At 45.3% G+C, this 16,779-nt stretch overlaps 1 protein-coding gene across 1 annotated transcript in view; it reads left to right on the top strand.

Moving 5' to 3' along the window:
- Positions 1-16,573, top strand: part of LOC138468444 (NXPE family member 1-like) — a 515,510-nt gene extending 498,937 nt beyond the window's left edge. Inside the window, exon 7 of the mRNA XM_069608996.1 lies at positions 10,131-16,573. Within this exon, the coding sequence (XP_069465097.1) occupies positions 10,131-10,666 (536 nt within the window). The 3' untranslated portion in view covers positions 10,667-16,573. The remainder of the gene's footprint in view (positions 1-10,130) is intronic.
- Positions 16,574-16,779: the final 206 nt, after the last annotated feature.

The following is a 16,779-nucleotide window of genomic DNA, read 5'->3' as shown; positions in this document are numbered from 1 at the left end:
AGTTTGAAGGCACTATTATCCCTTGTGCTAGTAGTGCATTTATTGTTTCTTTTATCCCTTCTTCAGCTTCACGGGACAATGGGTACTGTTTAACTCAGGGTAAGATTGCTCCTTGCTTTAGTTTTATTACCACAGGTTGTACTCCGTGCAACAGCCCTACATCATGGGGGCCTGTTGTCCATAAATTGTTTGGTACGAGCCTCATGTCGTCATCAAAAAATGACGGCGGTGCTCCTACCACTGCCATCAATTGGACGGGGGTTTCCCTGGCTTGAATCAAAATGTCACAGGGCATTGCTATTTCCATTACTATCTCACCATCCCCTTCTGTGTCTGAAAAGAGATCCTCATCTGTTAACTCTCGTAGGGCGATGTTGGCGTTTGTACACAGCACTGTGCGCCACTCACATCCTTCCCTGTCCACTCCAATCACAGCGATCCTTTTCGCTGATACCTGTACAGCGTGCAAGTCCAATGAGTCCAATGATACCACTGATCCTAGTGCTGCGTTGGGACACACTATGGGGCGGAAGAGGAATTCCGCTGGGATCCTCCAGTCCATTCTTCTTAGCTCTGGGATTATGAGGGCCAAAGTCTTTAGCCCTTCAATAAACATTTCCTCATTTTGTGGCAGCCCTCGTATTTCCTGTGTGGTTGTGTAGGCTTGCACTACCAACATCGCACGCAAGGGGCATATCCCGGGTGTAGAGCACACTATTCCCCTCTCGGTAAATGATATAGTCATGTTAAGTTTACTCAGGAGATCCCTCCCTAACAAATTTATTGGGGAATGTTCGTAATACAGTAAGGGTGCCTTCACAGTTTTACCCCCCACTGTTACATCCAAAGCTTCGGTGTAAGGAACTTCAATTACAGCCCCAGAGAACCCATGTGTCTCTAACTTCCGGTTAGATAACGGGAACCGGCCCTCTCTGATACATGATTTCTCCGCTCCCGAATCAACCATGAATATGAACTGCTTGTCTCCTATCTGCGCCCCTACCAATGGTTCCTCTGCTGCATTGTAGGTGGTAGATAGAACTGGACATGCAAGTGTTCTCTGTGGGCTGTCCTATGCGGGGTGTCTCATCGCCCCCCCCTCATTAAAGACACTTCCTGACACCACTGACATGCCGTTGTAAGGTGCTGGTGCAGGGGCCCCGTTTGCTGTTGTCGCGAAAGGGTTACCTGGCGTGTATTGCATACTGTCATTGTTTTGTGGGTGGTTCTGTGTTCTATACTGGGGTCCCTGTTGCTGGCCGGCATTACCTTGGCTTGGGTTTCTTAGTTGCTGTTGTCCCATTGGGAGACCATATGGGCTTCCCGGATGGGGATGGCCATATTGTTCTACCTCTTGGAACCCGTTGTTGGGTCTGCTCCTGCACTCTCTAGAGTAATGCCCCCATCTCCCGCAGTTCCAGCAACTTCCTTGCGCTCCTCTAGGACCTTGCCATCCATTTCCTCCCATTCCCCCGTACCCTGATCCACCTCCTCTTCGGCCCCTGTACCCACCTCGTCCCCCTCGAGGGGTCCACTCTTGCCACTGCGGACCTCCGCCTTGCTCCTGCTCGTTCCACTGCCGCTGTCCTATTCCCGCCCAATTAGTTGCCACCCTTCCTTGTAGTGCTATCAGCCCCTCCTCCTCATCATCTCCCTCCCTGTTGTGTGGGAGCGCGGCTACTGCCGCTGCAACCTTCACCAACTTTGTCTGTACCAACTTCGCCTCGTCTGCCAATCTTTTCTGCGCCACCTCCTTCTCCCTCTCCTTGATTCGTTTACAATGGTGTACTATTATGCTCTGAATCTCTGGCCATCCCTTTGCTTCAATACCTGCTATCTTGTCGAGCGCCTTCTGCACTTCCTTTGGGAGCCCTCTTTTTATAATGAAGTAAAATAAAGATGTCGATTGATACCAGGGCGTGCCCGTTTCAGCTCTCCACATCTCTTGGACCCGAAAAATGTAATCCATAGCCTCCTCCCCGTCATTCATTGTACACTGCATCACTGACTGTAAGTCCGGTGTATCTGGGAATGTTTCGCGTAAAGCATCCCACACCCTGGCACGCACTGTGTTAAAGGAGGCCCCATCATGGCGGTCACAGTCTAGTGTTACTCCCGGGAAACCGGCCTTAACCCATACTCTTTCAGCCTGATCGCCCACTGCTGATATGAGCAAACTCTTCACATCCCCTATAGCTAGTGGTACCCCAGCAGTATGTTTCTCAAAGGCGTATATCCACTTACTTGCCCCTCCTGATAACGGGGGCAATAGCTTTAATAAATTGGCTTTATCCATCTGTGCCCATGGGATATAGTTAGGCCTCCCTCCTCCCCTGTGTATCAACGGGAGCTGTAGCCTTCCTTTTGCCGTTGCATCCGGACCCGTTTTGGCTGCTGAGGTTCCCAGTGATGCCATTTTCCCCACTCTGTTCCTTAATCGCCCCGTCCACTCATCATCCAGTGTTCTCATTGAACACGTACCATCCCCCCCTTCGCTTCCCCCTCCCATTGCCATGCTCAACCTGTCGCTTTCTTCTAACTCGTCCCTTATGTCACATAGCAATTCCTCTCTGTCCCCCATAGGCCTTTCTTCATTGTCAGTATCTCCCTCTCGTGTCCCTATTTCAATTATTCGTGTCGGTTCTTCTTCAATTCTGAAGAGTATCTCGCCTTTTTTCCACCCCTCTTCAGGCTTTCTAATCTCACCTGGCGCTCTAGACGTGCGCCCTGATCTAGCCGTATTAAGTGCTGTTTGTCCACACATTTCTTTTATCCTCGAGAGCTCATCTTTTGCTATTGAGAGTCTTGACTGCAAATCATCTGTGAGTTTCTCTATGTCCACCCTTTGTGTACTCGTCTGGCCTCGCTCTCTCGTACCTTCATATGGTGGGGGTGCCGTGGGCCGGTGGGGTGTAGTAGTTGTCGGGGGAGGCACATATGTGGGGTCACTGTATCCTTCTGCGGGCACAGGCTTGTTTAATATCGGGTACAAACTTATTACCTCTACTGGTGGCGCTACACTTGACAATTCTTTGACATCTTTCTGTATCATTAGTGGATTGTCTGTGGTGGACGGGAGATCAGGATTTAATGCTGGTGTTTTAGGCGGCGGTATCTCTTCAAATAACCTCCAGAGATCCAATGTTTCCCTCCTATTTTGCAAATGCTTCCCCTTGTATTTTAAACAAATGCATATGGCCACCATATCCAGAACACTTTTATCAAATGACCCTCCCTCGGGCCATATCTGGGGTAACCCCTCTCCCTTCAGCTCTGTTATCCATTGGTCGTGATATTTCTTAATCCGCTCCGCGTACCCTGGGAGATTCTTACAAATATGTGATAGGGGTGTTTCAGCCCCCATCTCTGCGCCCTCCTAGTGCTTGTGTGTCTCTGTGTGTCTGCAACTACAATGTAAATGTATTATCAATATTATTTTTCGTTTTCTACTTCACATTCAATATTGGGCTCCTTTGGGCTCTCCCCCCCTGCCTGCACAATACAAAGCTGGCTGTACACAGTTTCTACACTATTCTCTTTGGGGGGCACATACAAGAGCAACCCATCATTTATTTTGACAATATCAACTCGGAAATCAAAAAGGTACCCACTCACTTCACTGTATCAACGTTGTCTTCAAAAAGTTCTATCCGGTCACACTTACCATGACCATTTAACTACTATACATGTATAACCGTTTTACACATTCACAACATCAAATTGTCTTTTGACACATACGAGGTGCACACACCTCTTGGTACCACTTAATTCACCATTCAAGCTGCCCTCCCTTTCCTCCCTAGCCGGCTGTCCCTGTCCGTCTTATTTGAATATATGGATGCGCATATATATATATTAGCCTGCTCTCCCCCCTTCTAGTAGGACTCTTTTTCTCTTACTTTCCCCCTAAGTTTGTGCTAATCTCACTTTTTATTCTCCCCCTACCCCTAAAGAAAAGAAAAAAAGAAGTAATAGCGGTCACTAATATATTCTCAGTGCCCCCTTTTGTTGAACACTTTTATCTTATATTCCACTTCCTCATATATTCCCAGTACTAGTCAATATAGGACTATGCGGCGCCGCCTTCCACCCCCTTTCGGAGCTAGGTTCCCGTCACTTTTATCTCTTATTCACCTCTTAATCCTAATGGCCATATGCAAAGAAAAAGCAAGGAAATTTTAAGATGATCCTTAGTAGATCTACGTACCCCCTCTTCGTTACCTGTCCTACACTTCTTCCCCCACTCCCTTTACAATCGCTCGCACTCAATACTCACGTGCCCGTCTTGAACCGATAGTCTCCGAAACTGGGTCCGTCCAGGCAGTGTCGCCGTCAGCTCAACAGTCAGCCCCGGCTCCGGCGAGCGGTACTCAAAGGGGATTTTTCAACCGGGATCCCGTACCCTTTCTCTATTGAGTGCGCACTTCTTAGTGTACCGGTCGCCGTTGGCGGGCAGCCTCCCGGAGCCGGCTCACCGTGCGTATCCCTTTTCGACCGGAGATTCTCGTGCCAAAAGGGGACAGTAATGTTAGGTCGGGAAAGAATAATAATAATAATCACGCTTTCGGGGTCACCACTGAAGGCATGCGTCCCCAACCAGCACGATCCTCCCCACAATGAGAGACAATAAAGGACTCTCCCAAATCGGGAATAAAGCCAGGACAGAGTGCGGGTGAGCTTAAATGGGAGTTTATCAAGTAGAATAGGGCATGCAAAGAACTCTGCAAAACTCCGAGAGCGCTCTGTCTGACAATAGCAAAGACAGGCGTATATATTTACAAAAAACGTCATAAGAACCAACACACTATAGGGGGCACAAATTCAATGGGATTGGGTGGCGACGACTAACTATAGGTGCTGCTGCGATGTGGTTGGCTTTGGCTGGAAGACGTCACTGGTCAGCCTCGTGGGTTGGGCTGGGCCTGGCAGGTTGGCTGGGTTCATCCGGGCGGTGTTGTTGTGCCATCGTGGCCGGTGTCAGAGATGAATGTCCTTTCCTGACTTATTTGCCCTGGGCCATGCACACCGCAGTCATTCAGTCATTACAATGTTATCTTCTTTAGTAAATCTTCCAATAGGTTATTCTACAGGTTAATGCAACACAGGAGGAATGCACCTTGTGAGGGGTCTGGAGGTAATACGTCAGGACATGGTTACCAGGGTCCTGTTGACCGGGGCCATAGGTCGAGGTGCTAAGCTTCAGGGCCTGGGACGGGCGGTACAGGTCTTTCTGTCTTGTTAGAAGTTGTTATGGATGTTCCGCTGTGTGTTGTCAAAGTGTTGGGTGTCCTGATTGCACAGGGCCATAAGTCTGAGATGGTCCGGTGGGTTGCGAGGTTTACGAGGGGGTGCGTGTGTTCAGGCAGAGGTTTACTGCTGTGCTGTAAATAATGCAGGTGGCGGGTGGCGGCCTTTGGTGCTGCAGAGGGGGCTACAAATCTTTGAAGCGGCTCCAGTCTGGTTGCGGGAGGTGGAGTAGCGCAGCGCGGGCCTCTGCTCTCATGTCTTGGCAGCCTTCGCAGGGTGGGAGGGGGAGCGGCCTTGCATGCATTTCACAAAGGTATCTCCCTCGTGTGTTGCCGATTTAGGTAAAGACATCACAAACATTTGAACACTCTATAATACTTATTCAAATCATTTTGAAACATGCATTTAAACTTTGCTAGATGTGTTTCGATTATACCCAGTCTGAGCACCTTATTCATACACTATGTCTTACAACTACAGTAATTAGTTATATGCATACACATTTGCAGTGAGTGAGGTAGTTCTAGGGTTGGTGGAGTACATAGAAAGTATCCCGCCACTGTACGTGGCGGAGATGGCACATGAGGAGCCTAGACATATACGTGTGACGAGTGCATTCTCGCACACTCTTCACATGTGTCATGGGTATGGTTACATTCATTTTCTTGTGTACTCTAGCAGCATCAGTTTAGTTGTGGTGCGGGACCGCGTGGCGGGGGGACTTTCAGTGGTACTTATGAAGAATAATCCCCCGTAAATGCTTTCAACATTTGTACACCCCTGCAGGGGTGTGGGTCCTTCAAGGCTGGTGTCATGTACGATAATTACACAATTTCACAGATTTCTTTAGTAAGAGTGGTTGTATGGAGAGGATACATGTGTTAAAAGTGGTTTCGTACATTCATATGTGGGTACCTGTCTGCTTTCAGCAGATGACCATTCTACAGATTTTCCCATCGCCCAGGCCTTGCTGACCGGGTCATCGTGGAGGCAGCGGTACACTGCGGAAGGTGGACTGTTACAATGTTAATGTATTACGCTAGATCATGCCCGTCTTGTTCGTGGGAACGTGCTTGCAGCGGATCTACCATGGTGCTGCGGAGACAGGGGGGACTGAAACTATCTGAAGGTGGGGGCCGTGCTGCAGCGCGCTGAGCTCACACCATCTTTAGCAGACAGAAAATGGTTTTCTGAGGCCTAGCTAAATTTAATAGGTGCGGGCAATGTCTTCAGCAGGTGAGCCATCCACCACCTGGGCCCTGGTGGTAGGAGGGAACGCCCGATGAGCCATGGCCCTCACCCGGGGTGGAGATGTAGGCAGGGGGGGGGTCTTTTGGACCACTCCTCCCCTACATTTGTTACGCTCATCTCAAATATCTTACTTGAACTGTGCCTTGTAAGGCAATACACCCACACTATACAATCACCTGCGGCCTACAACAAACCTATATTACACTTGTGCAAGCGCTGGGGATCCCTGTCTTCTTTGCCCCCTCTCTTCCCATTTGATAAGTATATATTTTTGCAAGGTTGCTGTATCTATTGCTAGCTGCACACACAGAAAAATCAACATTAACTTCACCAGCAGGCGCATCCTATTCCAGCCCAAAGGTAGATGCCCAGTGTTATATCTTCTGCCCTGTTATTTGTACCCCCTCTGAGTACTCCCCATGACTAACCGACTACTCTAAAATCTCCACCTTGCACCACACTCATACACCCCGCGGGTGTCCACCAGCGGCCTAGACAACACCAAATAAACACTACTGAGCTCTTTGAGTTTATAAGAGTTGAGCCCACAAAGATGTTAGTGTTGTGCCATAGCACACATATCACCACCTGGAATAACAGCGCACTAAATGTGTTTCCAATGTTTTGTTTTTACCACAATCTTGTACAAATCAAATGACTTGTGGTCAATGTGGCTTAATAATACACATTTACTAGTAGTCCCTTAGTAAATTTGGTTTAAAAAAAATAGCATCAACTTTGTGTTTTAACACACAGTACATTTTGTACATGGTTGAACCTATTGACGCTCCAGCCTGTAGTGGTGATAAGCCTATCACAGGTCACATTTATTCCTTAGAGTTTTTTCACTAAATTGGCTCTCCAATTAAATATTTACACACTTTAAATATTCTACAGTAATTATATGTTTATGCTCATCAACCAGGGTTGTCGGCTCCTTGGCCCTGCTCAAAGCCTGGAAAGCCAAAAACTCTCCACACCACAACTCATGGTTCACCGCTGATCTCTGGGCCACCGGAGCAAACAAAAGGGCAACCAAAGCTGCTTGGCACAAAGACCCCACCACAGCAAATAAAGCCCACTTTGACAACATCTGCCAATTCTACAATCGATTCATGTCACCGAAGCTGCCTCCTACAACAAAAGAATCACCAACATGTCCTCTAGCTCACGCAAACTGTTCACTATCCTCTGAGAGTTAGAGACCCCCATCGCCCCCTTCCACAGTCCAGAAAGACATCTTCTGGGTCAGTGATATCCAAGATACCGTTACAGGTAAAATTACACAACTGCAAGCCAAAATAAAAGCTAATCAATCTTGCACATGAGTCGCCTGCCTCCCGTCCTCCAGCTCAGAGCACCAAAGGACATCCCCCTCTTCCACTTGCAACCCATCGGTACATCTGACCCCTCCACCATAATCAAGTGTCTCAAACCATCACGCTATAAAGACGAAATCTGTCTAGCATCCATTGTAAAGGAATGCGTAGAACCCTTGCTCCCACTCATCTCCGACTCTGTCCCATCTTCCCTCAAAGAATCTTGGATCTCCCAATTAATCAAAAAGCCCACCCTTGACTCAGCAATCCCGACCAACCAATGGCCCATTACCACTGTCCCTTTCCTTTTGAGAATTATTGACAGAGTTGCCTACCTCCAAATCCAGGACTTCCTCAAATACCATTATATTCTGAGCCCTCGGCAATTGGGATTCCATCTAAAACACGGGACAGAATCAACTGGATGATGCCAATGACCTTGGACACCTGCCCCTCCTCTTGCTTCTTGATCTCTTGGCGGCCATCGACCTCGTGAACCATCAGACACTCTGCCATCACCTCGCATCGCCAGCCCACTTGTTTCATAGACACTGCCATATGGATTGCATCCTTCCTGTCCAATAGAACTTTGCAAGTCTTTCCTGGAGATGCTGTTGCCAATCCTATGACTATTTCCTGTGGAGTACCCCAAGGCTCTTGTGTCTCAACTACCCTATACAATGTTTACACCAAAACCTCTGTTCGACCATTTTGACTTGTTAGGCATCTCATATACTAACTAAACCAACAACACTCAAATGCTCATCCCCCTCTCCAGCGATCACCAAAGGGATACTCGCGTTTTGAACACCATCTACAAAGCTACCCAATCCTGGATGGCCTCACACTGCCTCTGTCTCAATGTCAAGAAAACTCATCATTGGCGCCCCATCCCGCCTGGCCAAATTGGACCATGCATACAATGGCCTCATCATTGACAGTCGCGAACTCCCTTCCGCCACATCAGTAAAAACACTGGGTGTTTATCTGGACTCATCACTGAACATGGCACAACAGATAAACCATATTGTCTCCTCATCAGGCAACATCACGAAGCTCATCAATACTAGTAAATCATTTCTTTTTTCCAAGAACCGGCTTGCACAAGCCCTCATCGGCTCCAAATTAGACTATTGTAATGCACTACTTTGCAGAACTTCAGAAAAAAAACTTGAATAAGCTACAAATAAAACAGAATAACGCCTGGTGGGCTGCACTGGACACAAGCAAGATGATTACATCTCGTACGCCAGAAAGTCTGCCCACTGGCTCCCGGTCAAAGACAGAATTATTCTCAAGATCCTTTCCATCGCCCACCGCTGCCTTCCGAATGATGCCCTCTCATACCTTTCCCAAAATCTTAAGAGACACAACTCAGCGAGGGCCCAAAAGATCGGCCTACAGGCAGTGTTTCATCACACCTAGATTCAAATATTAAAAAACAAGCGGATGTAGCTTCCCAGTGTGCGCTGCAACCCTCTGAAACAACTCCGACCCCCATAAACGGCCCTACCACCTGTTTAGGAAGAAACCTGAAACCTATCTCTTCAACTAACCATGTCAATTGGTCACTGCTCCGTCAACCCACTTTACTTTGTCTCGGAAGGATAGCTCAGCGGCAACGTCTTCACCTTGGAAGCAAGACGACACGGAGCAACACAGGTGCAATCCCCGGGTCCGTGCTTAGAAATCTCTGGGTATTAAGCACATTATAAATAACCTATTGTATTATATCATATCATACAACCATACTGTAGCACTACATCTAGCCCCTAGATGCCCATGGTATGGGTATAAGCGCTTGTATAAATGATTAAATAAATAAATACTTAGCTGTTCACAGAGATATGCTACTCTTCAACCTGGGACCTGCAGAGTGCATAAAACCTCCCTTTTACCACCTCAAACTATCGTGAATCCCTCCAAGTTCCCAGAAATTCCCTTAATGTTTGAGATCTGCATGGTGATACATAGAGGCTTGGGGGAGGGGGTTGAAGGCTTCTACGCCAATTGATTGTGTTTCACAGCTGTTTGTGTGGTCTGTGAAGTTCTTTTTGGAATGTTCAAGCATGCATGATCATGGCAAGATAGGGCCAGTGATGCACTACCTGGCCATAATGTGGCATCAGCTGGCAAATGATGTCACTACCAGGGCATATGATGGGAGTGCAGGTAAATGCCTTTCAACGCTGTTAGAAACCTATAACTGTTGGCTTTGCCAGTGCTTGTTAAGTTTAAAGCCAGTATCTCATCAGGTGGATTTTGGTGCCATGAACTCTACGTCTCTAATCTTGTCTCTATTTCTCTTTCCAGCTTTGAAGGATCTAGACCTTTATACCTCGGGATGGTACAAGTCACAACTGAAGGTGGACGTAGACAGGAATATCCAAATCCGGTTCCAGAGACATGGGGATCCATTTGTTAGCGCTGACTTCCACTCAATCCTGGAGAATCCAACCATCCCGGAACAGATTGACCGTATTGGGGGCCATCAGAACATGGTGATCATCTTCACCGCCGGCACACACTTCAAAGGTTTCCCTCTGCACATCTATATCCGCCGCGTGATCAATATCCGCAAAGCTATACAACGCCTGCTCTTGAGGAGCCCAGCGACTAAAGTCATTCTAAAAACTGAAAACACTGTCTGGCAGGAGGGTATAGTTGAGACGATCAGTGACTTGCACGGCTACTTTCAGTATTTGGTCATGAACTCACTAATGAAGGGCCTGAACATTGGCACCATCGATGCCTGGGACATGACCACCGCCGCTGCTACAAACAATGCGCACCCACCGCCAGTCATCATCGAAAATGAGATTAGTCTCATGCTAACCTACCTCTGTTGAAACTCTGATGCATTTATTCTTAGTCTAGTTATCAGGTTTTGTCAATTCTGCCAGAACAAATGTATTGCCTGCCAGCACACCACATTCAGAGGGATCGATACATTGCTTTCATGGGATAGGGAGGTTTTTCCAAAGCACAATTGGTTGAGGGAGAATTTGGTGAATATATGTATGTGGGAGGGTGGGTTTGGGTAATAATAAAGGTGCGGGTTGGGAAGGTGGTACAGGGGGGTTTACCACTTCTACATTTGTGTTGAAATGTGGCAGCCAAAAAATGAAGTTGGGCTCAATCTCCCTCGACCAATTGTTTTTGAGAAAATTACATGGAACCATATTCATGATATAGTGCTTTGTTTCCTGTTCACTGTGACATGTTTTTTAGTGACACTTCACCTTGCCATGTACACCTGCATGATGGATCAACAACTTCTGGGTCCCCCTGTCCTCCTAATTGACAAATCCTTCGATATTTGTACTCTCGCTACAGCAATGGCCATGTTACGCAAGAAATTGAAGTCTGTGAGTATGCATGACACCACGTGTGCAAAGTCCCATCCTGTGTATGGAAGCACATATTGGCTTCCATTTACTCGTCCCTTCTAGCTTATAAGGAGGTCATACATTTCCTGCAGAATGTGTATTTCTTCAGACGCCATGTTCTTCCAAATATTTCTGGGGCTCTTCATTGGGAGAATTCTTTGCCCATAAGTCTATCGATTCTATTGCAGGTCTATTTTTAGATGTTTGTCTCAATAGCCATTCTTTAAAATATGCCAATAGTGGCCAGTTAATTTCCTGATGCAGACTCCACAATCTGCGTCCCCTTTGTTATGACCCCAGCATCAATAGCCTTTTGGAACTCCCATTTAGTTTGACCGCTTAAAGTACAGTCTTCACCATTATGTGGAGGTCTTCAACGACAATGGTCCATTAGTCTTCAAGTTAAGTGATGCAGAAAGTGCGTAGCATTCTTTAGTCAAACCCACCAAGACCCTGTGGCCTGTTTTACCAGGATACGCTGCAACATCTGGCCTTGTTCCTGTGTTATCTCTCGCTCCTGTGTGTCTCAAGCATTATCTAGAACAAGATAAGATACCCAGGGGTCTTAGAATCCTAATTTTGCCTGATTTTGAAAACCCATTGGATAGTGACTTAGCTACCCAATGGTAAGAAAATCTTGCAGCAAGTTCAAATACCATGATTATGTTACTAGTTGAACATGCAGAAGGTGAACACGAAGGCATCATTGTTCAAATTGATGCTTTGAAACAAGAGATTGATGTGTTAGACTCCCCTCATGCAATGAAGGTTAAGAACTACAAAACTATGTATTCAAATCTTCGCCAGCATCAGCATGAGTTTAAATTGAGTAAATATTGCAAAAATCCTAGGAGATGACCGTGATTATAAAGATGACAGGGTGTATACCTTCCAATCTAAATATGATGACGTATCTAGATCCCGAGCTAGCAGTGTGGTATCATCGCCGGCCAGTTCAGATATTGAGAGTGAGCCAGATATCCAATCAACTAGTACCGGTTAACCCAGCTCACTTGTGTTAAGTGGAACTGAAAACGAGATTGTGACTTCGGACCATACACCTTCTTTTTTTTAGAACAAATACATCATTACAAGAAAGGCAATCGAAGAACATCTACAAAACAAGTAAGGTTCCAAGACCCCGTAGTCAGCAGTTTTATAACACCAATCACAAATGTAGGGGCTTTATAGGTGGGAAAGCAAGGAGTAGGAAAAGGTCTTCTAATGGCCCATCCAGTTACACGGGCATCACAGTTGAAACAGCTGAACCAGAGCAGACCACCAATTTAGTTCATAATCTATCCACTTACCAGCTTTCACCACAATAAATTATGGTACTCAATAAAGGTCTTTCATTTGCACCTTCATAATTTAATAATTTGTCATGGATTTCCCCCTTTCTCACCTGAGTTCGATCCTTGCAGGAATTCTTGGAAGGAGCCTTCTTGCGTATGGATCGGGTTTTGTACAAGCCTGCGCGAGCCTCTTCTGGTTCCAGCGTGCATTCAGCGTTCAACATCTAGGGGTACTCGGAGTCTCCGGGAAGTCCAGGAAACCAGGGAGTTGTACTTGGAGGTGGTACACGATATCCGGGAATCAAGGCAGAGTAAGGAGGGAGGAAGGGAAGAGGGGGAAATTGAGAGCTGGGAACCAGGAAACAAGAGATTAGTTACAGCGAACTACGGAGCACACGTGTAGCCACTGCAAGAGGTAGCGTTGAGACGCGTGGGGCCGCGGGGGCGTGGTCTCTTTGTAGAATGAGCTACATCTGACATGGAGGCTGGTGGAGAGCGTACCACGTTAGACGGCCATGTTGGAAGTACCAAGGAGTGCAAGTCCCGTTGTGACAGAGACCAGGAAGTCCAAAAGGGACGCGTTCTATGGATCATGACATAATTATGTGGACATTCAAATTGACCTGTTCATATTTGTCCGCAAATTAAAATTGAAAAAGTACTTTTCCTCTCAATGTGAAACAGTTTGTACCATTGCATACACAGTGTCCCCCTTCCAGTATATCTTTGCAAACAGCGCTATGCACCTAGGTTCTAGCGTCATTGGAAGATAGAGCAGGCCTCCCGAATGTACTGTTCCCGAAGTGCTAAATAAACTTAACATTGACCAATAAAATATGGTTATTAAAGAACTTATGAACAAATCTAAGTTTACTCCAATGTTCTCGGGTGAGAATGTACTTGACACATTACATCCATGCACTTGCCGACAAAAGAATGTCTAAAATCTCTTATAATTTATCACTGTCGGAATCCAAGGCTCTGAACAATCTGTCAGAAAACGACTCCCTTGTTATTAAGGAGGCTGACAAGGGTGGGGATGTTGTGATCCTTGACAAGTCTGATTATATACGTATGGCAATGAATCACCTTAATACGCTGGGCTGTTACAGTGTTTTATCATCTTCCCTATAAGTAATATTGTATTATCAGCCAGCCAATTGATTCTGAAGTGACATCATAAGGGACTATTATCAGATGCAGTTGCAGAGAGAAAATTTCCTGTGGTCCCATGCCCGACTGTTCCAACTATTTACTTCCTGCCTAAAATTCATAATGATTATGACTGAATTCCAGAGGGCAGGCCCATAACGACTGGCAAAGGTTGGGTCACTGAACCTCTATCATTATATATCAATTAATGTTTGATTGCAGAAGTTGAATCACTGCCTATATATATATACGGGACACAATGCATGTTCTCAAAATGTTCAATGAATTACAGATACCTGATAATTATTGTATTGTTAAACTTGAAATCAAGGTCCTATATACTTCCATACACCATTATCTGGCAGTAGAAAGTGTGAACTATATATTAAGAGACAAGTTGGCATCCTTTTATCAACATCTTGAGATGGTGAAGGAATTTCTTGTATTCTCGCGAGCCAATAATGTGTACTTATTTAATGGATCTTATTATCTTCAAAAAGTTGGTATTGCCATGGGAGAAAGCTATGCACCGGCACTGGCTAATATATTTATGCACACATTTGAGTAGGAATTTGCATTGATTAATCCTATTTTTCCCCCTCATATCCGCCTATGGAGGCGCTATATTGATGATGTTAGCTAAGGACAGAAACAGAGTTGGTTCAATTTGTTACGTATCTAAATTATGTATCTAAATTCCAACAATTGGGGTATCGTCTTCACTCACACGATAAGTACATCTAGTATGAACTTTTTAGATCTCCGAATTACAATTACCCCTACAGGTTTAATGACACAAACTTTCCGGAAACCCACTTCGGTGAATTCATTACTGCATTTTACCAGTTGTCATAAAAAACAGTGATCAAGAACATACCCAAAGGCGAGTTGAAAAGAGCACAATGTAATTGCAGTAGGGAATGTGACTTTCCGGCTGAATGCAGCAACATCAGGCATAGATTTCAGGCCAGTGGCTATCCAGTCGCACATTAGATAAAGCACAACGAGAAGTTCATCTACTTGAGAGCAATGTTTGTCTTACCCCCAAATCTAAAGTGCTAGTAATTGGTCCCAGATCAATCAGGTCCATTACCAGGTCTAATGCAGATTGTCTGTTTATATTTCACAAACCACTGGCATCTTCTCCGATTGGTCAAGGATTTATCAGATCACCTCGATACTACACCTCACATCACATACAGCAAAGCACCTACATTGAGGAATCTCGTGTGCCCGTCATTTATGAGAGAGACACTGCAGACTGCAACCTGGTTACCGCATTTGTGTAAGGGGGGCTTCCACCAATGTGGAGGCTGCACCAGGTGCCCACATGCTTCAGATCATAAATAGAGACGTTTATCAATTGTAATTCCAAACGTGTTCTCTGCTGCATTGTTTGCATGTGTGGTTCCCACTGCATGGGCAGCCCAACACGTGCTTTATTAGTTAGAATTCGGGAGCATATGAGCACGATTTCTAGCCAAGAGCCAAATACCCCCTGGCCACCCATTGGCAAAGATATCACCAGAGGGATGACATTAAAGAATTGTGGTTTGTTGGAATGGCACAAGCACCCGTACCACCTCAGGTTGGCAACCGTGAACTCAGGTCGAGTCAATTAGAGTCTCGACTTATCTGTAAATGCAGAACAGTATGTTCTGGTCTTAACACAGACCACGAGTTTTCCGTGTTCTTATGAACAACAATCATATATACAAATATATCTAAATAAGAGTAACTAAGAATTGCAATTGCTTGTCTATACTATGGGTTTATTTTCAATGGTATACCCTATTGAACAACTATTCAAGTTGTATATGTTACCTCATTATATTGAAGTGTGACTATTCTGAACACTGATGTTACTTATATATGTGCTTTGTACATATACAAAGGACACATCCGAGCCAAGGTGATGTTAATTGTAGCATTTTAGCATTGTCATAATTGGGAAATATAGGGCTGCATATACAAATATGTACACCTTGTTTGGATTTCAAAAGGTAACAAATTGCTGTTTTGGAATTAGCCCTATGCAAGATGGCGGCCGCAGCCTGACAGGTCAAATGCTCTGCATTTACGTTCGGGTGATTCTAGGAGTTTATGATCGACAGTACACCAGTGCGTTTTCCCCGAATAATGCATACACGGCAAGGCAGGTAGGTCTTTAGCTGGAGACTTTTATACAAGTCAAACCTCATAGAATCAGTAAAATGCAGGACACTCACATTATTTGCTTTTACCTTAGTAATTTGCCTTACTTTATACAAGCAGGGGCAGCACGGAAGTCAGCCCAGGTAGGTGGACATGAGCATTGTTCATGACGCGCCTGCATCAGATATTCCTAGAATAGCTTTGGACTTACACTATTTGGAATCGATTAATCACTTTAATACTTACAGACCATACACTGCATGAACAAGCATGCTGTTTTAAGCACTCTTCTCTGGTTTCACTTCCATGGTGTCTATTAATAGGGTAAAATGTCCTAGATAATTGTTTTCTCTGCTCAAGGATTTAGGGTCATTCACACCATTTAGCTCCGCCCAGCGACGTAAACTTCAATGTCGAATGGAATTTAGGGTTTGTAGTAATTCATGTATTTTTATTTATGTGGCAGTTGTTGCTTTTTCCTTTGTTCTTTTCCCTATGATGACATTTTGGTGAGTCTGGTGATCCTTTTGGTATCAACTGATGACTGGTAACATTGTTTCATTTTGTCCTAACAATGTTTTAATTTGATCATTGTATTCTCTACTCTCTGCCCCGATCTTGTGTTTGTTAATGAATTTATCCACAATCATTGTGTACATTAATTTGTTTGTGATAATGTATCATAATTACAATAGCCCAGAAGAAGGCTGTTTGGTCAAAACATGTGTTGGCTATAACCGCATTAAACATGGAACATGCAAATTGAGATTGAATTCAGTATATGTGCAGTGTGGTTGTGAAAACAGTGTTTTCATTTATCCTGTGTAGAGTGCCATCTATAAGTGGGATTTTAAGTCCCTTTAGCATTTTAGTGTTTGTAGATCAGTCCAGGGAGGACTGTATGGGTTTTAGGCAGAATCCTGGGCAGTGCCCTTAGGGACCACTACACAATGCCCTATTTGCCAAATTTCG

Source organism: Ambystoma mexicanum, chromosome 4q (assembly GCF_040938575.1).
Source record: "Ambystoma mexicanum isolate Mex_15411 chromosome 4q, UKY_AmexF1_1, whole genome shotgun sequence".
Taxonomy (NCBI): Eukaryota; Metazoa; Chordata; class Amphibia; order Caudata; family Ambystomatidae; genus Ambystoma; species Ambystoma mexicanum.
The sequence above is the reverse complement of the archived record's forward strand: the minus strand, read 5'-3'. Positions and strand labels throughout refer to the sequence as shown.